The 24106-nt window shown below is 41.1% G+C and overlaps 1 protein-coding gene across 1 annotated transcript in view; it reads right to left on the bottom strand.

The window, feature by feature from the left end:
* LOC128662718 (protein DENND6B-like) overlaps positions 1 to 24106 on the bottom strand; it is a 574365-nt gene that overhangs the window by 177887 nt on the left and 372372 nt on the right. Inside the window, exon 17 of the mRNA XM_053716624.1 lies at positions 11268 to 11377. Coding sequence (XP_053572599.1) covers positions 11268 to 11377 — 110 coding nt within the window. The remainder of the gene's footprint in view (positions 1 to 11267; positions 11378 to 24106) is intronic.

Below are 24106 nucleotides of genomic sequence, written 5' to 3'. Positions count from 1 at the left end.
GGCGCTATCAAGATCACCGATGCTCTCTCCTGCTTGATCTTGGCAATCAGACGAGGGAGCAGAGGAAACGGTGGAAACACATAAGCCAGGTTGAAAGACCAGGGCGCTGCTAGAGCATCTATCAGCGTCGCCTTGGGATCCCTGGACCTGGATCCGTAACAAGGAAGCTTGGCGTTCTGGCGAGACGCCATGAGATCCAGTTCTGGTTTGCCCCAACGATGAATCAATTGTGCAAACACCTCCGGATGGAGTTTCCACTCCCCCGGATGAAAAGTCTGACGACTTAGAAAATCCGCCTCCCAGTTCTCTACACCTGGGATATGGATAGCTGATAGGTGGCAAGAGTGAATCTCTGCCCAGCGAATTATTTTTGAGACTTCTAACATTGCTAGGGAACTCCTTGTTCCCCCTTGATGGTTGATGTAAGCCACAGTCGTGATGTTGTCCGACTGAAATCTGATGAACCTCAGAGTTGCTAATTGAGGCCAAGCCTGAAGAGCATTGAATATCGCTCTCAGTTCCAGAATATTTATTGGAAGGAGTGTCTCCTCCTGAGTCCACGATCCCTGAGCCTTCAGGGAGTTCCAATCTGGCCTGCGAAAGGTCATACCTTTGGACAGATGGACCCTAGATAGCCACCAGAGAAGAGAATCCCTGGTCTCTTGATCCAGATTTAGTAGAGGGGACAAATCTGTGTAATCCCCATTCCACTGACTGAGCATGCATAGTTGCAGCGGTCTGAGATGTAGGCGTGCAAACGGCACTATGTCCATTGCCGTTACCATGAAGCCGATTACTTCCATGCACTGAGCCACTGAAGGGCGAGGAATGGAATAAAGAACACGGCAGGAATTTAGAAGTTTTGATAACCTGGACTCCGTCAGGTAAATTTTCATTTCTACAGAATCTATCAGAGTCCCTAGGAAGGAAACTCTTGTGAGGGGGGATAGAGAACTCTTTTCCTCGTTCACCTTCCACCCATGCGACCTCAGAAATGCCAACACTATGTCCATATGAGACTTGGCAATTTGGAAGTTTGACGCCTGAATCAGGATGTCGTCTAAATAAGGAGCCAATGCTATGCCCCGCGGCCTTAGGACCGCCAGAAGCGACCCCAGAACCTTCGTAAAAATTCTTGGGGCTGTAGCTAACCCAAAGGGAAGAGCTACAAACTAGTAATGCCTGTCTAGGAAGGCAAACCTGAGAAACCGATGATGATCTTTGTGTATCGGAATGTGAAGATAAGCATCCTTTAGATCCACTGTAGTCATGTATTGACCCAACTGGATCAAAGGAAGGATGGTACGAATAGTCTCCATCTTGAATGATGGAACTCTGAGGAATTTGTTTAAGATCTTTAGATCCAAAATTGGTCTGAAGGTTCCCTCTTTTTTGGGAACCACAAACAGATTTGAGTAAAATCCCTGTCCCTGTTCCTCCTTCGGAACTGGATGGATCACTCCCATAACTAGGAGGTCTTGTACACAGTGTAAGAATGCCTCTCTCTTTATCTGGTTTGCAGATAATTGTGAAAGGTGAAATCTCCCTTTTGGGGGGGAAGCTTTGAAGTCCAGAAGATATCCCTGGGATATAATTTCCAACGCCCAGGGATCCTGGACATCTCTTGCCCACGCCTGGGCGAAGAGCGAAAGTCTGCCCCCTACTAGATCCGTTACCGGATAGGGGGCCGTTCCTTCATGCTGTCTTAGAGGCAGCAGCAGGCTTTTTGGCCTGCTTACCTTTGTTCCAGGTCTGGTTAGGTCTCCAGACCGTCTTGGACTGAGCAAAAGTTCCCTCTTGTTTTGCATTAGAGGAAGTTGATACTGCACTTGCCTTGAAGTTTCGAAAGGCACGAAAATTAGACTGTTTGGCCCTTGATTTGGACCTATCCTGAGGAAGGGCATGACCTTTTCCTCCAGTGATATCAGCAATAATCTTCTTCAAACCAGGCCCGAATAGGGTCTGCCCCTTGAAGGGAATGTTAAGCAGTTTAGACTTTGAAGTAACGTCAGCTGACCATGATTTAAGCCATAGCGCTCTGCGCGCCTGGATAGCAAAACCAGAATTCTTAGCCGTTAGTTTAGTCAAATGAACAATGGCATCAGAAACAAAAGAATTGGCTAGCTTAAGTGCGCTAAGCTTGTCAAGTATGTCATCCAATGGAGTCGCTACCTGTAAAGCCTCTTCCAGAGACTCAAACCAGAACGCTGCAGCAGCAGTGACAGGAGCAATGCATGCAAGGGGCTGTAGGATAAAACCTTGTTGAATAAACATTTTCTTAAGGTAACCCTCTAACTTTTTATACATTGGATCTAAGAAAGCACAACTGTCCTCGACAGGGATAGTAGTACGCTTTGCTAGACTAGAAACTGCTCCCTCCACCTTAGGGACTGTCTGCCATAAGTCCCGTGTGGTGGCGTCTATTGGAAACATTTTTCTAAAAATAGGAGGGGGAGAGAACGGCACACCTGGTCTATCCCATTCCTTAGCAATAATTTCTGTAAACCTTTTAGGTATAGGAAAAACATCAGTGCACACCGGCACTGCATAGTATTTATCCAGTCTACACAATTTCTCTGGCACTGCAATTGTATCACAGTCATTCAGAGCAGCTAAAACCTCCCTGAGTAATACGCGGAGGTGTTCAAGCTTAAATTTAAATGTAGAGATATCAGAATCAGATTGCATCATCTTCCCTGAGTCAGAAACATCACCCAAAGAAAGAAGCTCTCCTTCTTCAGCTTCTGCATATTGTGAGGCAGTATCAGACATAGCTCTTAAAGCGTCAGTATGCTCTGTATTTCGTCTAACTCCAGAGCTATCTCGCTTTCCTCTAAATTCAGGTAGTCTGGCTAATACAACTGACAGTGTATTATCCATGACTGCCGCCATGTCTTGTAAAGTAAACGCTATGGGCGCCCTAGATGTACTTGGCGCCATTTGAGCGTGCGTCCCTTGAGCGGGAGTCAAAGGATCTGACACCTGGGGAGAGTTAGTCGGCATAACTTCCCCCTAGTCAGATTCCTCTGGTGATAAATTTTTTTAAAGACAGAATATGATCTTTATTGCTTAAAGTGAAATCAGTACATTTGGTACACATTCTAAGAGGGGGTTCCACCATCGCTTTTAAACATAATGAACAAGGAGTTTCCTCTATGTCAGACATGTTTGTACAGACTAGCAATGAGACTAGCAAGCTTGGAAAACACTTTAAATCAAGTTAACAAGCAAATATAAGAAACGGTACTGTGCCTTTAAGAGAAACAAATTTTGTCAGAATTTGAAAAACAGTGAAAAAAGGCAGTAAATCAAACAAAATTTTTACAGTGTATATAATAAGCTAACAGAGCATTGCACCCACTTGCAAATGGATGATTAACCCCTTAGTTCAAAAAACGGATCAAAAAAACGATATAGACGTTTTTTAACAGTCACAACAAACTGCCACAGCTCTGCTGTGGCCCTACCTTCCCCAATAAACGACTTTGGAAAGCCTTTGAGCCCTTTAGAGATGTCCTATAGCATTCAGGGGACTCCTGAGGGAAACTGGATGTCTCAGTCTGTAATTTTAACTGCGCAAAAAAGCACTAAATTAGGCCCCTCCCACTCATGCTACAACAGTGGAAAGCCTCAGGAAACTGTTTCTAGGCAAAATTTAAGCCAGCCATGTGGAAAAACTAGGCCCCAATAAAGTTTTATCACCAAAGCATATATAAAAACGCTTAAACATACCAGCAAACGTTTTATATTGCAAATTTATAAGAGTATTACCTCTGAAAGTGTCAGGATAATGGCATACTTATTCTCTGCACTGTCCCTTTAAAGCATCCTGCTCCCATTAACATCAGCCTATTTAAGGCCCCTCCCAGCATTTTCACATTGCTTAGTATTGAAGTTTGTTTTAAACCTTAACCTGAGCCTGCTCTCTGTGAGATTTATCATACTACTTCCTTTTGTTGGATTCCTCTACTCCACCTAACTGGATTTCTGTTGTCATCCTCTCCTACCTGCCTGCTTCTCCCTCAGAAGATTCAGCTATTTCAAAAGCCTCACTCCTACCTTTACCCCTAACCCAGTTTCCCCTGCAGCTCACCGGCCTTGGGATTCACCTTTCACGGAGCTCCGCTTCCTCATGCTGTGACGTCATCAGCCAGCTGCTATTGAGCTTCCTTGCTCCCTCTGGCAAGTCGCCATTACAACCCGGTGTTTGCAACTATCATTATAACAGTTCTGTTAGCGGTAAGCCAGTCTCTGAATTTTTACTTTGCTGCTATACTCTAAGATTAGTATCTCAGTTGCTGCTGTTATTTCTGTGACTTTTAGTTCATTCCCTCATATCCTGCTGTTTTACCGTAACTCTGTTCACAATAGCAATTGCTTATTTTTTCTATGATCATAGTACCAATTTTTCCTTGCTTATTTAATTTTTACCTTTATTAATGTTAAAATCTCAGGTTTATCTGGGCATACCCCTGCTGCATTTACTTTCTCACAGTGACTACCCAGACACATGTGGCAGCCATAGGGAATATGCTCAATTACTGCCTGTATACTAAAACTATGCAACAAGGAATAAGGTTTTACATAGCTGCCTAATTCCTAAATTTTGTTTTACCTTTTCACTCTGTTGCAAACAACCATTCAATTTTTATTGTTTTTTCCATTCCAGCAGTTGTGGTCCAAATAACTAAGCTGCACACATTTTTTCTTTCTTAGTTGTGCCTGACAGAAAGTAAGCATGATACCAGTCGCTATTAAGTCACTGTATCCAGGCTTACCTTACATTAATCCGGTACCAGCAGCATTTTCTAGCATTTACATCTCTAGAAAATTGTTTAACTGCACATACCTCATAGCAGGATAACCTGCACGCCATTCTCCCGCTGAAGTTACCTCTCTCCTCAGTCATATGTGAGAACAGCAATGGATCTTAGTTACAACCTGCTAAGATCATAGAAAACGCAGGCAGATTCTTCTTCTATTTACTGCCTGGGATAAAATAGTACAACTCCGGTACCATTTAAAAATAACAAACTTTTGATTGAAGAAAAAACTAACTATATTTCACCACTTCTCTCTTACTACCTCCATGCTTGTTGAGAGTTGCAAGAGAATGACTGGGTATGGCCGTTAGGGGAGGAGCTATATAACAGCTCTGCTGTGCAACTTCCTTTTGGGAATGAGAATATCCCACAAGTAATGGATGATCCGTGGACTGGATACACCTTACAAGAGAAAGTATAGATATCAGAATCAGAGAAACCACTGATCTTGAGGTCTAAGCTTTTAACATTCACGATGTCAAATTCATAGATCTATTTTTGCATGTAGCTGAACATACAGATTGGTATCTGAAAAAAATGAAATTAACATGGTCTGTCAAAAACAGACTCTATACTACTCATAATAATGAGATTAGTCAAAGTACATATTAAGGAGGACAGTAGTAACCGGACCACAAAGCATACATGAAAAAGTACATGTATTGGTAAATTGTGTGCATAAAAGTATCCTGTTCTATAAAAACAATATCTCTGTTGTGTGACAGGAAAATTATAGAAAAAAAATATATCCCACATGTTATGAAGCTATGGACTCTCATCAGCAAAGAAGGAAATTGGATTTAAAGGTGTTTGGATTCTATGATTTTTATACCTGATGAAACGGCCGCTTTACCGATGAGAAACGAGTTGCAAAGGGGGACTTTGCTGCCACAGAAATGTCCCTGATTTTATATCTTGTTTGTTTTCAATAAACATTTTCATTCATAATTCTGTCCGCACTCAGGTGGAGTAGTCTCTTGGTTAAAGGTACTGGGAGTAGAACTTGAAACAAACTTACTAAGGCCTAGATTTGGAGTTTTGTCGGTAACGACCCGCGTAGCTAACGCCGGCTTTTTTCTGGCCGCACCATAAAAATAACTCTGGTATTGAGAGTCCACATAAAGGCTGCGTTAGGCTCCAAAAAAGGAGCGTAGAGCATTTTTAACGCAGCTTCAACTCTCGATACCAGAGTTGCTTACGCAAGCGGCCAGCCTCAAAAACGTGCTTGTGCACGATTCCCCCATAGAAAACAATGGGGCTGTTTGAGCTGAAAAAAAACCTAACACCTGCAAAAAAGCCACGTTCAGCTCCTAACGCAGCCCCATTGCTTGCTATGCGGAAACACTTCCTACGTCTGCACCTAACACCCTAACATGTACCCCGAGTCTAAACACCCCTAACCTTACACTTATTAACCCTTAATCTGCCGCCCCCGCTATCGCTGACCCCTGCATATTATTATAAACCCCTAATCTGCCGCTCCGTAAACCGCCGCTACTTACATTATCCCTATGTACCCCTAATCTGCTGCCCTAACATCGCCGACCCCTATATTATATTTATTAACCCCTAATCTGCCCCCCACAACGTCGCCTCCACCTGCCTACACTTATTAACCCCTAATCTGCCGACCGGACCTGAGCGCTACTATAATAAAGTTATTAACCCCTAATCCGCCTCAGTAACCCTATAATAAATAGTATTAACCCCTAATCTGCTCTCCCTAACATCGCCGACACCTAACTTCAATTATTAACCCCTAATCTGCCGACTGGAGCTCACCGCTATTCTAATAAATGTATTAACCCCTAAAGCTAAGTCTAACCCTAACACTAACACCCCCCTAAGTTAAATATAATTTTAATCTAACGAAATAAATTAACTCTTATTAAATAAATTATTCCTATTTAAAGCTAAATACTTACCTGTAAAATAAATCCTAATATAGCTACAATATAAATTATAATTATATTATAGCTATTTTAGGATTAATATTTATTTTACAGGTAACTTTGTATTTATTTTAACCAGGTACAATAGCTATTAAATAGTTAAGAACTATTTAATAGCTAAAATAGTTAAAATAATTACAAAATTACCTGTAAAATAAATCCTAACCTAAGTTACAATTAAACCTAACACTACACTATCAATAAATTAATTAAATAAAATACCTATAATTATCTACAATTAAACCTAACACTACACTATCAATAAATAAATTAAATACAAAACCTACAAATAACTACAATGAAATAAACTATCTAAAGTACAAAAAATAAAAAAGAACTAAGTTACAAAAAATAAAAAAATATTTACAAACATAAGAAAAATATTACAATTTTAAACTAATTACACCTACTCTAAGCCCCCTAATAAAATAACAAAGCCCCCCAAAATAAAAAAAATGCCCTACCCTATTCTAAATTACTAAAGTTCAAAGCTCTTTTACCTTACCAGCCCTGAACAGGACCCTTTGTGGGGCATGCCCCAAGAAGTTCAGCTCTTTTGCCTGTAAAAAAAAACATACAATACCCCCCCCCCAACATTACAACCCACCACCCACATACCCCTAATCTAACCCAAACCCCCCTTAAATAAACCTAACACTAAGCCCCTGAAGATCTTCCTACCTTATCTTCACCATACCAGGTTCACCGATCGATCCAGAAGAGCTCCTCCGATGTCCTGATCCAAGCCCAAAGGGGGGGGGGGGCGCTGAAGAGGTCCATGATCTGGCTGAAGTCTTCATCCAAGCAGGGCAGAAGAGGTCTTCCATCAGATTGAAGTCTTCATCCAAGCGGGATCTTCTATGGTCATCCATCCGGAGCGGAGCGGCAGGATCCTGAAGACCTCCGACGCGGAACATCCATCCTGGCCGACGACTGAACGACGAATGACGGTTCCTTTAAATGACGTCATCCAAGATGGCGTCCCTCGAATTCCGATTGGCTGATAGGATTCTATCAGCCAATCGGAATTAAGGTAGGAATATTCTGATTGGCTGATGGAATCAGCCAATCAGAATCAAGTTCAATCCGATTGGCTGATCCAATCAGCCAATCAGATTGAGCTCGCATTCTATTGGCTGATTCCATCAGCCAATCAGAATATTCCTACCTTAATTCGAGGGACGCCATCTTGGATGACGTCCCTTAAAGGAACCGTCATTCTTCAGTTGGACGTCGCCGGAAGAAGATGGGTCCGCGGTGGAGGTCTTCAGGATGGAGCCGGTCGTCATCGGATGAAGATAGAAGATGCCGCTTGGATCAAGATGGTTGCCGGTCCAGATCGCCTCTTCTTCCCGGATAGGATGAAGACTTTGGAGCCTCTTCTGGACCTCTTCAGCCACCGGATGATGGATCGCCAGCCCCCGCTTGGGTTGGATGAAGATTTTGGAGCCAGGACGGATCGGTGATACCTGGTGAGGTGAAGACAAGGTAGGATGATCTTCAGGGGCTTAGTGTTAGGTTTATTTAAGGGGGGTTTGGGTTAGATTAGGGGTATGTGGGTGGTAATGTTGGGGGGGGTATTGTATGTTTTTTTTACAGGCAAAAGAGCTGAACTTCTTGGGGCATGCCCCGCAAAGGGCCCTGTTCAGGGCTGGTAAGGTAAAAGAGCTTTGAACTTTAGTAATTTAGAATAGGGTAGGGCATTTTTTATTTTGGGGGTCTTTGTTATTTTATTAGGGGGCTTAGAGTAGGTGTAATTAGTTTAAAATTGTTGTAATATTTTTCTTATGTTTGTAAATATTTTTTTATTTTTTGTAACTTAGTTCTTTTTTATTTTTTGTACTTTAGTTAGTTTATTTCATTGTAGTTATTTGTATGAATTGTATTTAATTTATTTATTGATAGTGTAGTGTTAGGTTTAATTTTAGGTAATTGTAGGTATTTTATTTAATTAATTTAATGATAGTATAGTGTTAGGTTTAATTGTAACTTAGGTTAGGATTTATTTTACAGGTAATTTTGTAATTATTTTAACTAGGTAACTATTAAATAGTTCTTAACTATTTAATAGCTATTGTACATGGTTAAAATAATTACAAAGTTGCCTGTAAAATAAATATTAATCCTAAAATAGCTATAATATAATTATAATTTATATTGTAGCTATATTAGGATTTATTTTACAGGTAAGTATATAGCTTTAAATAGGAATAATTTATTTAATAAGAGATAATTAATTTCGTTAGATGTAAATTATATTTAACTTAGGGGGGCGTTAGTGTTAGGGTTAGACTTACTTTTAGGGGTTAATACATTTATTAGAATAGCGGTGAGCTCCAGTCGGCAGATTAGGGGTTAATAATTGAAGTTAGGTGCCGGCGATGTTAGGGAGGGCAGATTAGGGGTTAATACTATTTATTATAGGGTTAGTGAGGCGGATTAGGGGTTAATAACTTTATTATAGTAGCGGTGCGGTCCGCTCGGCAGATTAGGGGTTAATAAGTGTAGGCAGGTGGAGGCGACGTTGAGGGGGCAGATTAGGGGTTAATAAATATAATATAGGGGTCGGTGGTGTTAGGGGCAGCAGATTAGGGGTACATAAGGATAACGTAGGTGGCGGCGCTTTGCGGTCGGCAGATTAGGGGTTAATAAGTGTAGGTAGCTGGCGGCGACGTTGTGGGGGGCAGATTACGGGTTAATAAATATAATATAGGGGTTGGCGGTGTTAGGGGCAGCAGATTAGGGGTACATAAGTATAACGTAGGTGGCGGTCGGCAGATTAGGGGTTAAAAAAATTTAATAGAGTTTCGGCGATGTGGGGGGACCTCGGTTTAGGGGTACATAGGTAGTTTATGGGTGTTAGTGTACTTTAGAGTACAGTAGTTAAGAGCTTTATAAACCGGCGTTAGCCCAGAAAGCTCTTAACTACTGACTTTTTTCCTGCGGCTGGAGTTTTGTCGTTAGATGTCTAAGGCTCACTTCAGACACAACTCTAAATACCGGAGTTAGAAAAATCCCATTGAAAAGATAGGATACGCAATTTACGTAAGGGGATCTGCGGTATGGAAAAGTCGCGGCTGAAAAGTGAGCGTTAGACCCTATTTTGAGTGACTCCAAATACCGGAGGTAGCCTAAAACCAGCGTTAGGAGCCTCTAACACTGGTTTTCACGGCTAACGCCAAACTCCAAATCTAGGCCTAAGTGACTCTGTACACTGTGGTAATTATGTTTAATTACTGACCTGAATTTCTTGCTGGTGCTCATTACCAGTCAAGTATCTTTTAAAAACCTGCAGTTCCTTTCATTTGGTGCTTGGTTACTCTTGTTTGAAGAAGCCAGTAACTGTTTGAGTTTGTTTTACCTGGCTTGATCTTGGACTGATTATTGTACTCTGTATTTTGCCTTAACCTCTGTACGTCCCTTTACTGGCTCCCTATTCACAGCAGCATTAAATTAAAAAATCTCACCCTGACCTACAAAGTCCTTACCAACACCCCTCCCCACTAACAGTCCTCACTAATCTACCGATATACTCCCGCACACCATCTAAGATCAAACAATTACCTGCTCCTTGCATCTTCTATTATCACCTCTTCCCATGCTAGACTGCAGGTCTTCTCTTGTGCGACACCAACCCACTGGAACACACTTCCTTGCACTGTCAGACTTTCCCCTAATCTGCCTTCTTTTAAACGCTCACTAAAGACATTTTTGTTCAGGGAACCTACCACCCAACTCAGTAACAAATGAATTCCACCTACATAATAATAGCCCTCATCCAACTCTGTTTAACATCATTCTCACCCTCATAGTCCTCACCTCCTGTTTCTCACCCTCCTACCCTCCTAAATTGTAAGTTTCCACATACATAGGGCCCTAAACTACTGTATTTGTTTGTCAAATTGTGACTTGTCTCTTACAAGTTTTGCATAATTGTTTGACTTATACCAATTGAAGCCGAGGACAGAGCTGCGGAATATGATGCCACTTTATAAATAAATTATAATAATAAGTAATGGCAGGAACATCCTCATAAGCCTGTTTTTAGTATTAGAGGTAACATTACATGTGTTGTGTTGTACAGCATGACCCTGAGTGGTTCCCTGCAGCCATGATACTATCTTTGTTAGTCAAGAGAAGGAAGTTAGGAGAGTAAATAGTGACTAAGTGAGTACCTGGGTAGTGTGATGAATATGCTCTGCAGGACATAACCTTATCTACTCATTGTCCTCAGGGAAAAAACCTGCTGATGCTCACTTGTACATACATATGTTGTTACACAGCAGGTAAGTGATCCTTATGTAAATCCCCCATTTAATTTTGCCTTCTCAGGTAAGTAACTACATTTTTCATGACTTTGATATTTGCTTTAAAATCACTGTATTTAGCAGTCTAGTCTAAAGAGAATTTATAGACAGTCTCTTGGTGCCAGTAAATGTGTATTGCCCAGATCATAACCCATCTCCCATCAGCCCACAGGTATAATGCCTACCTGTAAAGGCCCATCCAGTCCCCCTTTATACTCGAGCTAAGGTGTGGCCCAGTGTGCTCCAGCATCTTCATCAGTTCCTCCTGATGGAATGGTCGCACCTGTGGTGGGTTCTGTACATTGAAAAGCTCAGTTAAGAGAAGTGATTGGGATTGGATGTGAACCCATTTTGTTTTCAATAACATTTTATTGAGAAAAGTGATAGAACATTATATAGGATGGCTATAAAAGCTTATGTTCAGAAATTGCACAATTATACAACCTTTTATACAATTACTTGTGTATTTATGGTGCCACAAAAAAATATATGTCAGTAAACTAACTGTATTCAAATGTTATCAAAAATGAAAAGCATGTATACAAATACCCACAAATAATGAAAAGTGATGCTGTATGTTATTGTTGCAGAGATTTTTATATTTTGCTATACCCTATGAATAATTCGTTATCTGAGAATTCCCAAGTGGACTTAACACAGTCACAGAATATATACACTTCAACCAGCTAAATTCCACATGGCTTAACTTTTCTCACATGTCTGCATGGAAGCAACAAGAACCAGCTACAAAGATGAATCAAAAACCTCAACTATCTGTAAGAATAGAATCAGAATTTTGCATGTCTATAAGAAATGAAAAAGATCCTCACATATGGAAAAAGAACCTCACATGTCTATAAGGAAGGAGAGAGAACCTCATGTGTCTACAAACATGGAAAAAGACCTTCATGTGTCTATAAGGAAGGAGGGAGCAACGCATGTGTCTATAAGGAAGGAGAGAGAACCTCACGTGTCTACAAAGATGGAAAAAGAACCTCACGTGTCTATAAGGAATGAGAGAGAACCTCACGTGTCTACAAAGATGGAAAAAGAACCTCACATGTCTATAAGGACACAGAGAGTACCTCACGTGTCTACAAAGATGGATAAAGAACCTCACATGTCTATAAGGAAGGAGAGAGAACCTCACGTGTCTACAAAGATGGAAAAAGAACCTCACATGTCTATAAGGAAGGAGAGAGAACCTCACGTGTCTATAAGGAAGGAGAGAGTACCTCATGTGTCTATAAGGAAGGAGAGAGAACCTCACGTGTCTATAAGGAAGGAGAGAGAACCTCACGTGTCTACAAAGATGGAAAAAGAACCTCACGTGTCTATAAGGAAGGAGAGAGAACCTCATGTGTCTATAAGGAAGGAGAGAGAACCTCATGTGTCTATAAGGAAGGAGAGAGAACCTCATGTGTCTATAAGGAAGGAGAGAGAACCTCACGTGTCTACAAACATGGAAAATGAACCTCACGTGTCTATAAGGAAGGAGAGAGAACCTCACGTGTCTACAAAGATGGAAAAAGAACCTCACGTGTCTATAAGGAAGGAGAGAGAACCTCATGTGTCTATAAGGAAGGAGAGAGAACCTCACGTGTCTACAAAGATGGAAAAAGAACCTTAAGTGTCTATAAGGAAGGAGAGAACCTCATGTGTCTATAAGGAAGGAGAGAGAACCTCACGTGTCTACAAAGATGGAAAAAGAACCTCACGTGTCTATAAGGAAGGAGAGAGAACCTCACGTATCTACAAAGATGGAAAAAGAACCTCACGTGTCAATAAGGAAAGAGAGAAAACCTCACGTGTCTAGAAAGATGGAAAAAGAACCTCATGTGTCTATAAGGAAGGAGAGATGGAAAAAGAACCTTACGTGTCTATAAGGAAGGAGAGAGAACCTCACGGGTCTATAAGGAAGGAGAGAGAACCTCACGTGTCTACAAACATGGAAAAAGAACCTCACGTGTCTATAAGGAAGGAGAGAGAACCTCACGTATCTACAAAGATGGAAAAAGAACCTCACGTGTCAATAAGGAAAGAGAGAAAACCTCACGTGTCTAGAAAGATGGAAAAAGAACCTCACGTGTCTATAAGGAAGGAAGGATGGAAAAAGAACCTTACGTGTCTATAAGGAAGGAGAGGGAACCTCACGTGTCTATAAGGAAGGAGAGAGAACCTCACGTGTCTACAAACATGGAAAAAGAACCCCACGTGTCTATAAGGAAGGAGAGAGAACCTCATGTGTCTATAAGGAAGGAGAGAGAACCTCACGTGTCTATAAGGAAGGAGAGAGAACCTCACGTGTCTACAAACATGGAAAAAGAACTTCACATGTCTATAAGGTAGGAAAACATAATTTATGCTTACCTGATAAATTTATTTCTCTTGTGATGTATCGAGTCCACGGATTCATCCATACTTGTGGGATATTCTCCCTCCCTACAGGAAGTGGCAAAGAGAGCACCCACAGCAGAGCTGTCTATATAGCCCCTCCCTTAGCTTCACCCCCCAGTCATTTGACCGAAGGCTAGGAAGAAAAAGGAGAAATTATAGGGTGCAGTGGTGACTGAAGTTTTTTTAAATAGAAATATACTGCCTGTCTTAATAAACAGGGCGGGCCGTGGACTCGATACATCACAAGAGAAATAAATTTATAAGGTAAGCATAAATTATGTTTTCTCTTGTAAGATGTATCGAGTCCACGGATTCATCCATACTTGTGGGATACCAATACCAAAGCTTTAGGACACGGATGAAGGGAGGGACAAGACAGGGACCTTAAACGGAAGGCACCACTGCTTGTAGAACCTTTCTTCCAAAAATAGCCTCCGAAGAAGCAAAAGTATCAAATTTGGAAAATTTGGAAAAAGTATGAAGCGAAGACTAAGTCGCCGCCTTACAAATCTGTTCAACAGAAGCCTCATTTTTAAAAGCCCATGTGGAAGCCACTGCTCTAGTAGAGTGAGCAGTAATTCTTCCAGGAGGCTGCTGTCCAGCAGTCTCATAAGCCAAACGGATGATGCTTTTCAGCCAAAAGGAAAGAGAGGTAGTCATAGCCTTTTGACCTCTCCGTTTACCAGAATAAACAACAAACAATGAAGATGTGACAGAAATCTTTAGTTGCTTGTAAGTAGAACTTTAAAGCACGAACCACATCAAGATTGTGCAACAGACGTTCCTTCTTTGAGGAAGGATTAGGACGCAGTGAAGGAACAACAATCTCCTGATTGATATTCCTATTAGAAACAACCTTAGGAAGAAACCCAGATTTGGTACGCAAAACCACCTTATCTGCATGGAAAACAAGGTAAGGTGAATCACACTGTAAAGCAGATAACTCATAAACTCTTAGAGCCGAAGAGATAGCTACTAAAAACAAAACTTTCCAAGATAGAAGCTTAATATCTATGGAATGCATAGGTTCAAACGGTACCCCTTGAAGAACTTTAAGAACTAAGTTTAGGCTCCATGGTGGAGCAACAGGTTTAAATACAGGCTTGATCCTGACCAAGGCCTGACTAAATGCTTGAACGTCTGGGACATCTGTCAGACGTTTGTGTAGAAGAACAGACAAAGCAGATATTTGTCCTTTTAACGAACTAGCTGATAATCCCTTCTCCAATCCTTCTTGGAGAAAAGACAATATTCTAGGAATCCTAATCTTACTCCATGAGTAACCCTTGGATTCACATCAATAAAAATATTTGCGCCAAATCTTATGATAAATCTTCCTGGTGACAGGCTTTCTAGCTTGAATCAGGGTATAAATGACCGACTCAGAGAAACCACGCTTTGATAGAATCAGGCGTTCAATCTCCAAGCAGTCAGACGCAGAGAAATTAGATTTGGATGCGTGAATGGACCTTGGATTAGAAGGTCCTGCCTCATTGGCAGACACCACGGTGGAACTGATGACATGTCCACTAGGTCTGCATACCAGGTCCTGCTTGGCCACGCAGGTGCTATCAGAATCACTGAAGCCCTCTCCTGCTTGATTCTGGCAACCAGACGTGGAAGGAGAGGAAACGGTGGAAATACATAGGCCAGATTGAAGGACCAGGGTACTGCTAGAGCATCTATCAGTACTGCCTGGGGATCCCGGGACCTGGACCCGTAACAAGGAAGTTTGGCATTCTGTCGGGACGCCATCAGATCCAATTCTGGTGTGCCCCATAGCTGAGCAAATACTTCCGGATGGATCTCCCACTCCCCCGGATGAAAAGTCAGACGACTTAGGAAATCCGCCTCCCAGTTCTCTACTCCTGGGATATGGATTGCTGAGAGATGGCAAGAGTGATCCTCCGCCCATCGGATTATTTTGGTCACCTCCATCATCGCTAGAGAACTCCGTGTTCCTCCTTGATGATTAATATAAGCTACAGTCGTGATGTTGTCCGACTGAAATCTGATGAATTTGGCCGCAGCAAGCTGAGGCCACGCCTGAAGCGCATTGAATATCGCTCTCAGTTCTAGGATGTTTATCGGGAGGAGAGTTTCCTCCTGAGACCATAAGCCCTGTGCTTTCAGGGAGTTCCAGACTGCACCCCAGCCTAGTAGGCTGGCATCTGTCGTTACTATGAGCCACTCTGGCCTGTGGAAACACATTCCCTGAGACAGGTGGTCCTGAGACAACCAACAGAGAAGAGAATCTCTGGTCTCCTGGTCCAGATTTAATTGAGGAGATAAATCTGCATAATCCCCATTCCACTGTTTGAGCATGCATAGTTGCAGTGGTCTGAGGTGTAGGCGGGCAAAAGGAACTATGTCCATTGCCGCTACCATGAGTCCGATTACCTCCATGCACTGAGCCACTGATGGCCGAGGAATGGAATGAAGAGCTCGGCAAGTGGTTAAGAGTTTTGATTTTCTGACCTCCGTCAGAAATATTTTCATTTCTACCGAGTCTATCAGAGTCCCTAGGAAGGAAACTCTTGTGAGAGGGAAGAGAGAACTCTTTTTTATGTTCACCTTCCACCCGTGAGATCTCAGAAAAGCCAACACGATGTCCGTGTGAGACTTGACTAATTGGGAAGTCGACGCCTGAATTAAGATGTCGTCTAGATAAGGCGCCACTGCTATGCCCCGCGGCCTTAGCACTGCCAAAAGGGACCCTAGCACTTTTGTGAAAATTCTGGGAGCCGTGGCCAACCCGAAGGGAAGAGCCACGAACTGGAAATGCCTGCCCAGAAAGGCAAATCTGAGGAATTGATGATGATCTCTGTGAATAGAGATGTGTAAATATGCATCCTGTAAGTCCACAGTAGTCATATATTGACCCTCCTGGATCATTGCTAGAATGGTCCGAATAGTCTCCATCTTGAATGATGGTACTCTTAGGAATTTGTTTAGAATTTTGAGATCCAAGATTTGTCTGAAAGTTCCCTTTTTTTGGGAACCACAAAACAGGTTTGAGTAAAACCCTAGCCCTTGTTCCTCTTTTGGAACTGGGCAGATCACTCCCATGGTATGTAGGTCTTCTACACAGCGTAAGAACGCCTCTCTCTTTGTCTGGTTTGCAGACAATTGAGAAATGTGAAATCTCCCCCTGGGGGGGGGGAGTCTTTGAAGTCCAGAAGATATCCCTTGGACACAATTTCTAAAGCCCAGGAATCGTGAATATCTCTTGCCCAAGCCTGAGTGAAGAGAGAGAGTCTGCCCCCTACTAGATCCGGTCCCAGATCGGGGGCTACCCTTTCATGCTGTCTTAGAGGCAGCTGCAGGCTTCTTGGCTTGTTTACCCTTGTTCCAAGCCTGGTTAGGTCTCCAGACTGACTTGGATTGGGCAAAATTCCCCTCTTGCTTTGCAGCAGAGGAAGCTGAAGCGGGACCACCCTTGAAGTTCCGAAAAGAATGAAAATTATTTTGTTTGGTCCTCATTTTATTTGATTTATCCTGAGGGAGGGCATGGCCTTTCCCTCCAGTAATGTCTGAAATAAACTCTTTCAGTTCAGGCCCGAATAGGGTCTTTCCTTTGAAAGGGATGTTCAAAAGTTTCGATTTTTATGATACATCCGCAGACCAGGACTTAAGCCATAACGCTCTGCGTGCTGAAATGGCAAAACCTGAATTCTTTGCCGGTAATTTAGCCAGTTGTAATGAAAGAATTAGCCAACTTAAGGGCCTTAATTCTGTTCATAATCTCCTCTAATGGAGTCTCCATCTGAAGAGCCTCTTCTAGAGCCTCAAACCAGGAACCTCTAAATATTTGTCCATTTTACACAATTTCTCTGGGACCACTATAGGGTCACAATCATCTAGAGTAGCTAATACCTCCCTGAGCAATAAGCGAAGATGTTCAAGCTTAAATTTAAAGGCCGTCATATCAGAATCTGTCTGAGGGAGCATCTTTCCTGAATCAGAAATTTCTCCCTCAGATAACAAATCCCTTATCCCTACCTTAGAACATTGTGAGGGTATATCAGATACGGCTACTAAAGCATCAGACGGCTCAGCATTTGTTCTTAACCCAGAGCTGTCACGCTTTCCCTGCAAACCAGGCAGTTTAGATAAAACCTCAGTGAGGGTTGTATTCATAACTGTGGCCATGTCTTGTAAAGTAAATGAATTCAACGCACTAGAGGTACTTGGCGTCACTTGTGCGGGCGTTACTGGTTGTGACACTTGGGGAGAACTAGATGGCAAATCCTCATTCCCTTCTGTCTGAGAATCATCTATGGCATTATTTTTAAGTGCTAAAATATGCTCTTTATAATTTATAGACATATCAGTTCAAGTGGGACACATTCTAAGAGGGGGTTCCACAATGGCTTCTAAACACATTGAACAAGGATTTTCCATGATGTCAGACATGTTAAACAGGCTAGTAATGCAACAAGCAAGCTTGGAGAGCACTTTATTCAATGAAAAACAACACTTTAAAAAAAATGGTACTGTGCCTTTAAGAGAAAAAAACATGTACACTTTCTGCAAAACTGCTTAAAAATATCACAAATCTTACGAATTGTTTACAGCATATGTAGCAAGCCTTAGTAAGGTTGCACCACTAGTAAGAAAGAGATTAACCCCTAAGTTACCAAACCGGAGTGACAAAAGTCTAAAAATCCGGAAATATATAGTCAGCACCTTGCCACAGCTCTGCTGTGGCGCCTACCTGCCCTTAGGGGTTGAAATTGGGGGAATAAAGCTTCGTTTTGGCTCCAAAACTGCTTCATTTATGTCACCACACTCACTCTGCCCTTCCTAGTACTTAGAGTAGGCAAAGAGAATGACTGGGGGGTGGGGCTAAGGGAGGAGCTATATAGACAGCTCTGCTGTGGGTGCTCTCTTTGCCACTTCTTGTAGGGAAGGAGAATATCCCACAAGTATGGATGAATCCGTGGACTCGATACATCTTACAAGAGAAAGAGAGCCTCATGTGTCTATAAGAAAGGAGAGAGAACCTCAAGTGTCTACAAAGATGGAAAAAGAACCTCACGTGTCTATAAGGAAGGAAAGAGAACCTCATGTGTCTTATATGGAAGGAGAGAGAACTTCACGTGTCTACAAAGATGGAAAAAGAACCCCACGTGTCTATAAGGAAGGAAAGAGAACCTCATGTGTCTATAAGGAAGGAGAGAGAATCTCACGTGTCTACAAGATTGAAAAAGAACCTCACATGTCAATAAGGAAGGAGAGAGAACCTCATGTGTCTATAAGGAAGGAGAGAGAACCTCACTTGTCCACAAAGATGGAAAAAGAACCTCACGTGTCTATAAGGAAGAAGAGAGAACATCACGTATCTACAAAGATGGAAAAAGAACCTCACGTGTCAATAAGGAAAGAGAGAAAACCTCACGTGTCTAGAAAGATGGAAAAAGAACCTCACGTGTCTATAAGGAAGGAGAGAGAACCTTACGTGTCTACAAACATGGAAAAAGAACCTCACGTGTCTATAAGGAAGGAGAGAGAACCTCACGTGTCTACAAACATGGAAAAAGAACTTCATGTGTCTATAAGGAAGGAGAGAGAACCTCATGTGTCTATAAGGAAGGAGAGAGAACCTCACGTGTCTATAAGGAAGGAGAGAGAACCTCACGTGTCTATAAGGAAGGAGAGAGAACCTCACGTGTCAACAAACATGGAAAAAGAACCTCACATGTCAATAAGGAAGGAGAGAGAACCGCATGTGTCTATAAGGAAGGAGAGAGAACCTCCCGTGTCTACAAAGATGGAAAAAGAACCTCACGTGTCAATAAGGAAGGAGAGAGAACCCCACGTATCTACAAAGATGTAAAAAGAACCTCACGTGTCAATAAGGAAAGAGAGAAAACCTCATGTGTCTAGAAAGATGGAAAAAGAACCTCACGTGTCTATAAGGAAGGAAAGAGTACCTCATGTGTCTATAAGGAAGGAGAGAGAACCTCATGTGTCTATAAGGAATGAGAGAGACCCTCACGTGTCTATAAGAAAGGAGAGAGAACCTCACGTATCTACAAACATGGAAAAAGAACCTCACGTGTCTATAAGGAAGAAAAGAGAGCCTCATGTGTCTATAAGAAAGAAGAGAGAACCTCACGTGTCTACAAAGATGGAAAAAGAACCTCACGTGTCTATAAGGAAGGAGAGAGAACCTTATGTGTCTATACGGAAGGAGAGAGAACCTCACGTGTCTACAAAGATGGAAAAAGAACCTCACTTGTCTATAAGGAAGGAGAGAGAACATCATGTGTCTACAAACATGGAAAAAGAACTTCATGTGTCTATAAGGAAGGAGAGAGAACCTCATGTATCTATAAGGAAGGAGAGAGAACCTCATATGTCTACAAACATGGAAAAAGAACTTCATGTGTCTATAAGGAAGGAGAGAGAACCTCACGTGTCTACAAAGATGGAAAAAGAACCTCACGTTTCTATAAGGAAGGAAAGAGAGCCTTATGTGTCTATAAGAAAGGAGAGAGAACCTCACGTGTCTACAAAGAAGGAAAAAGAACCTCACGTGTCTATAAGGAAGGAGAGAGAACCTCATGTGTCTATACGAAAGGAGAGAGAACCTCACGTGTCTACAAAGATGGAAAAAGAACCTCACTTGTCTATAAGGAAAGAGAGAGAACCTCACGTGTCTACAAACATGGAAAAAGAACCTCACGTGTCTATAAGGAAGGAGAGAGAACCTCACGTGTCTACAAACATGGAAAAAGAACCTCACATGTCTATAAGGAAGGAGAGAGAACCTCATGTGTCTACAAACATGGAAAAAGAACTTCATGTGTCTATAAGGAAGGAGAGAGAACCTCATGTGTCTACAAAGATGGAAAAAGAAACTCACATGTCTATAAGGAAGGAGATAACCTCACGTGTCTATAAGGAAGGAGAGAGAACCTCACGTGTTTACAAAGATGGAAAAAGAACCTCACGTGTCTATAAGGAAGGAGAGAGAACCTCATGTGTCTACAAAGATGGAAAAAGAAACTCACATGTTTATAAGGAAGGAGATAACCTCACGTGTCTATAAGGAAGGAGAGAGAACCTCACGTGTCTACAAAGATGGAAAAAGAACCTCACGTGTCTATAAGGAAGGAGAGAGAACCTCACATGTCTACAAAGATGGATCAAAAAGATTAACTATCTATAAGTATGGAAAAAAAGATTTATTGAAGCATAAAATAGACAGGTATGCTGCAACGTTTCGGGATCACAGTCACTTAATCATGCATATTGACCCATACATCTGTATCCTATTTAAAGGTGCAAGCCAGCAATCATTAACATCAACTTACAATCTAATTTCATATAAAATGACACAGTAATGTGTTAAAATGTTCCAAGTACACTATACATATTACTCTTAACTAAGAAAATAGCACATCATAAGACCCTATGATAGACCTAGAAACTAGGGGAACAGGTAAGATACCTATACCTAGAGGAAGGCAAAGAGAAAAAAAAACAAAGAATTGCTATAGACAATTTTTTCCTCAAAGTGATTCATGTACAAATTGCCATCATATGCCACCAAAAACAAACTGACCGTAATACTTTGCTATGGTATGACAGTTTCCATCACCACAAACAAAGAGATTCTCTTCCACGTAGCCAATTGTTGAGGGTGGATAGGATAGTAAGTGATGATGAAATTAAAAAATCTAGGCTATTCTAAATGGGGAAGAAGTTTCTGGACAGAGGACACCCTAGAGAGTTTATAGACCGGGAAACGTATAATGTGTGCCATAATAGGGATAGAAAGAATACTGCCAAGCAGGCGAATAAAGATAGATTGATATTTGTGTCCCTGTATAATAATTACAGTGAGAAGATATCACATATTATTAGAAAACATTGGCATATATGAAGGGTGTGTAACAGAGAGATTATGGTTTTGCAAAAAAATCCAATGATGGCCCACGGGAAAGTAAAACAATCTAAATGACATCTTGGCACAATCTGATTTGGGTTGTAAATGCAGTAATAAGGACATCACTGAGAAGAATACAGGTTGTTATCCCTGTTTAGGTTGTACCAATTGCAATTCTGTCATTAAGGGACGTGAATTATGTTCACCCAAGAAGTGTACATAAATTTAAATTGAAGTCATATTACACATGTGAGTAAACATTTGTTGTATACATGATAAAATGCCCATGTTCAAAAATGTACATTAGTGAAACGACACTTAAGATAAGAGAAAGACTCAACCAACATAAATCTAATATTAGGAAAAAAGACAAACAGGCCCCTGTAGCGTGCCCCTTTGTGGAATGGTGCCACCAGATTAGCCAATTTAGATGGAAAATAATTGACCAGATTGATATACCTGGGTAAGTGGCAGTAGAGAACACCTCTTAAAACAAAGAGAGGCAATCTCGATCATAAATTGGATACTATGCACCCTAAAGGTTTAAATAGAGAATTGGATCTGTCTGTCTTCCTCTAGGTATAGGAATCTTATATTTTTCCCTATTTTCTACGTCTATCATAGAGTCTTCTGTACTATTTGCTTAGTTAAGAGTAATATGTATAGTGTACTTGGAATATTTAACACATCACTGTGTCATTTTATATTAAATTAGATTGTAAGTTGATTTTAATGTTAAAACTAGGTGGCAGTATGATGCCCCATGTATTGCAATAAGGAGTTAATAAGCCCATGTTAATGATTGGTGGCTTGCACCTTTAAATAGGATACAGATGTATGGGTCAATATGCATGACTAAGTGACTGATCCCGAAAGTCGCAGCACACCTGTCTGTTTTATGCTTCAATAAATCTTTTCACATAAAGGATTTATATGTTGCTGTGGACTTATTGCTACATCTATAAGGATAGATAACCTCACACATCTATATGGATAGAAAGGGAACCTCACATGTCTATAATGATGGAAAGAGAACCTCATACATCTATAAGAATGGAAACAGAACCTCACATATCTATAAGGATAGAAAGAGAACCTCACACATCTATAAGGATAGAAAGTGAACCTCACATATCTATAAGGATGGAAAGAGAACCTCACACATCTATAAGGATATAAAGTGAACCTCACACATCTATAAGGATGGAAAGAGAACTTCACACATCTATAAGGATGGAAAGAAAACCTCACACATCTATAAGGATAGAACGATAACCTCACACGTCTATAAGGATAGAAAGAAAGATAACCTCACACATCTATAAGGATGGAAAGAAAACCTCACACATCTATAAGGGTAGAAAGAGAACCTCACACGTCTAGGGATAGAAAGAAAGATAACCTCACACATCTCTAAGGATTGAAAGAAAACCTCACATCTATAAGGAAAGAGAACCTCACATATCTACAAGGAAAGAGAAACTCACAAGTCTATAAGGAAAAAAAAGAGAACCTCACACATCTATAAGGGTAGAAAGAGAACCTCACACGTCTAAAAGAATAGAGAGAGAAACTCACACATCTATAAGGATAGAAAGAGAATCTCACACATCTATAAGGTCAGAATAAGAACCTCACAAGTCTATTAGGATGGAAAGAGAAACTCACAAGTCTATAAGGATAGAAAGAGAACCTTTACACGTCTATAAGGATAGAAAGGGAACCTCACACATCTATAAGGGTAGAAAGAGAACCTCACACGTCTATAAGGATAGAAAGAGAACCTCACAAGTCTATTAGGATGGAAAGAGAACCTCACAAGTTTATAAGGATAAAAAGAGAACCTTTACACGTCTATAAGGGTAGAAAGAGAACATTACACGAACCTTACATGTCTATAAGGATGGAAAGAGAACCTCACATGTCTATAAGGATAGAAAGAGAACCTTACACGTCTATAAGGGTAGAAAGAGAACCTTACACGTCTATAAGGATGGAAAGAGAACCTTACACGTCTATAAGGATGAAAAGAGAACCTCACATGTCTATAAGGATAGAAAGAGAACCTCACATGTCTATAAGGATAAAAAGAGAACCTTTACACGTCTATAAGGATAGAAAGAGAACCTTACACGTCTGTAAGGGTAGAAAGAGAACCTTACACGTCTATAAGGATGGAAAGAGAACCTCACATGTCTATAAGGATAGAAAGAGAACCTCACGCATCTATAAGGGTAGAAAGAGAACCTTACACGTCTATAAGGATGGAAAGAGAACCTCACATGTCTATAAGGATGGAAAGAGAACCTCACACATCTATAAGGATATAAAGTGAACCTCACACATCTATAAGGATGGAAAGAGAACTTCACACATCTATAAGGATGGAAAGAAAACCTCACACATCTATAAGGATAGAACGATAACCTCACACGTCTATAAGGATAGAAAGAAAGATAACCTCACACATCTATAAGGATGGAAAGAAAACCTCACACATCTATAAGGGTAGAAAGAGAACCTCACACGTCTAAGGATAGAAAGAAAGATAACCTCACACATCTCTAAGGATTGAAAGAAAACCTCACATCTATAAGGAAAGAGAACCTCACATATCTACAAGGAAAGAACCTTACATGTCTATAAGGGTGAGGGGAAACCCCAGGCGCCTACCCTAAGGAGGCTAGGTTGAATAAAAATGTAAAATCTAAACTTCAGTGTTGTCTAAAA

This window comes from Bombina bombina, chromosome 6 (assembly GCF_027579735.1).
Source record: "Bombina bombina isolate aBomBom1 chromosome 6, aBomBom1.pri, whole genome shotgun sequence".
NCBI lineage: Eukaryota > Metazoa > Chordata > Amphibia > Anura > Bombinatoridae > Bombina > Bombina bombina.
The sequence above is the reverse complement of the archived record's forward strand: the minus strand, read 5'-3'. Positions and strand labels throughout refer to the sequence as shown.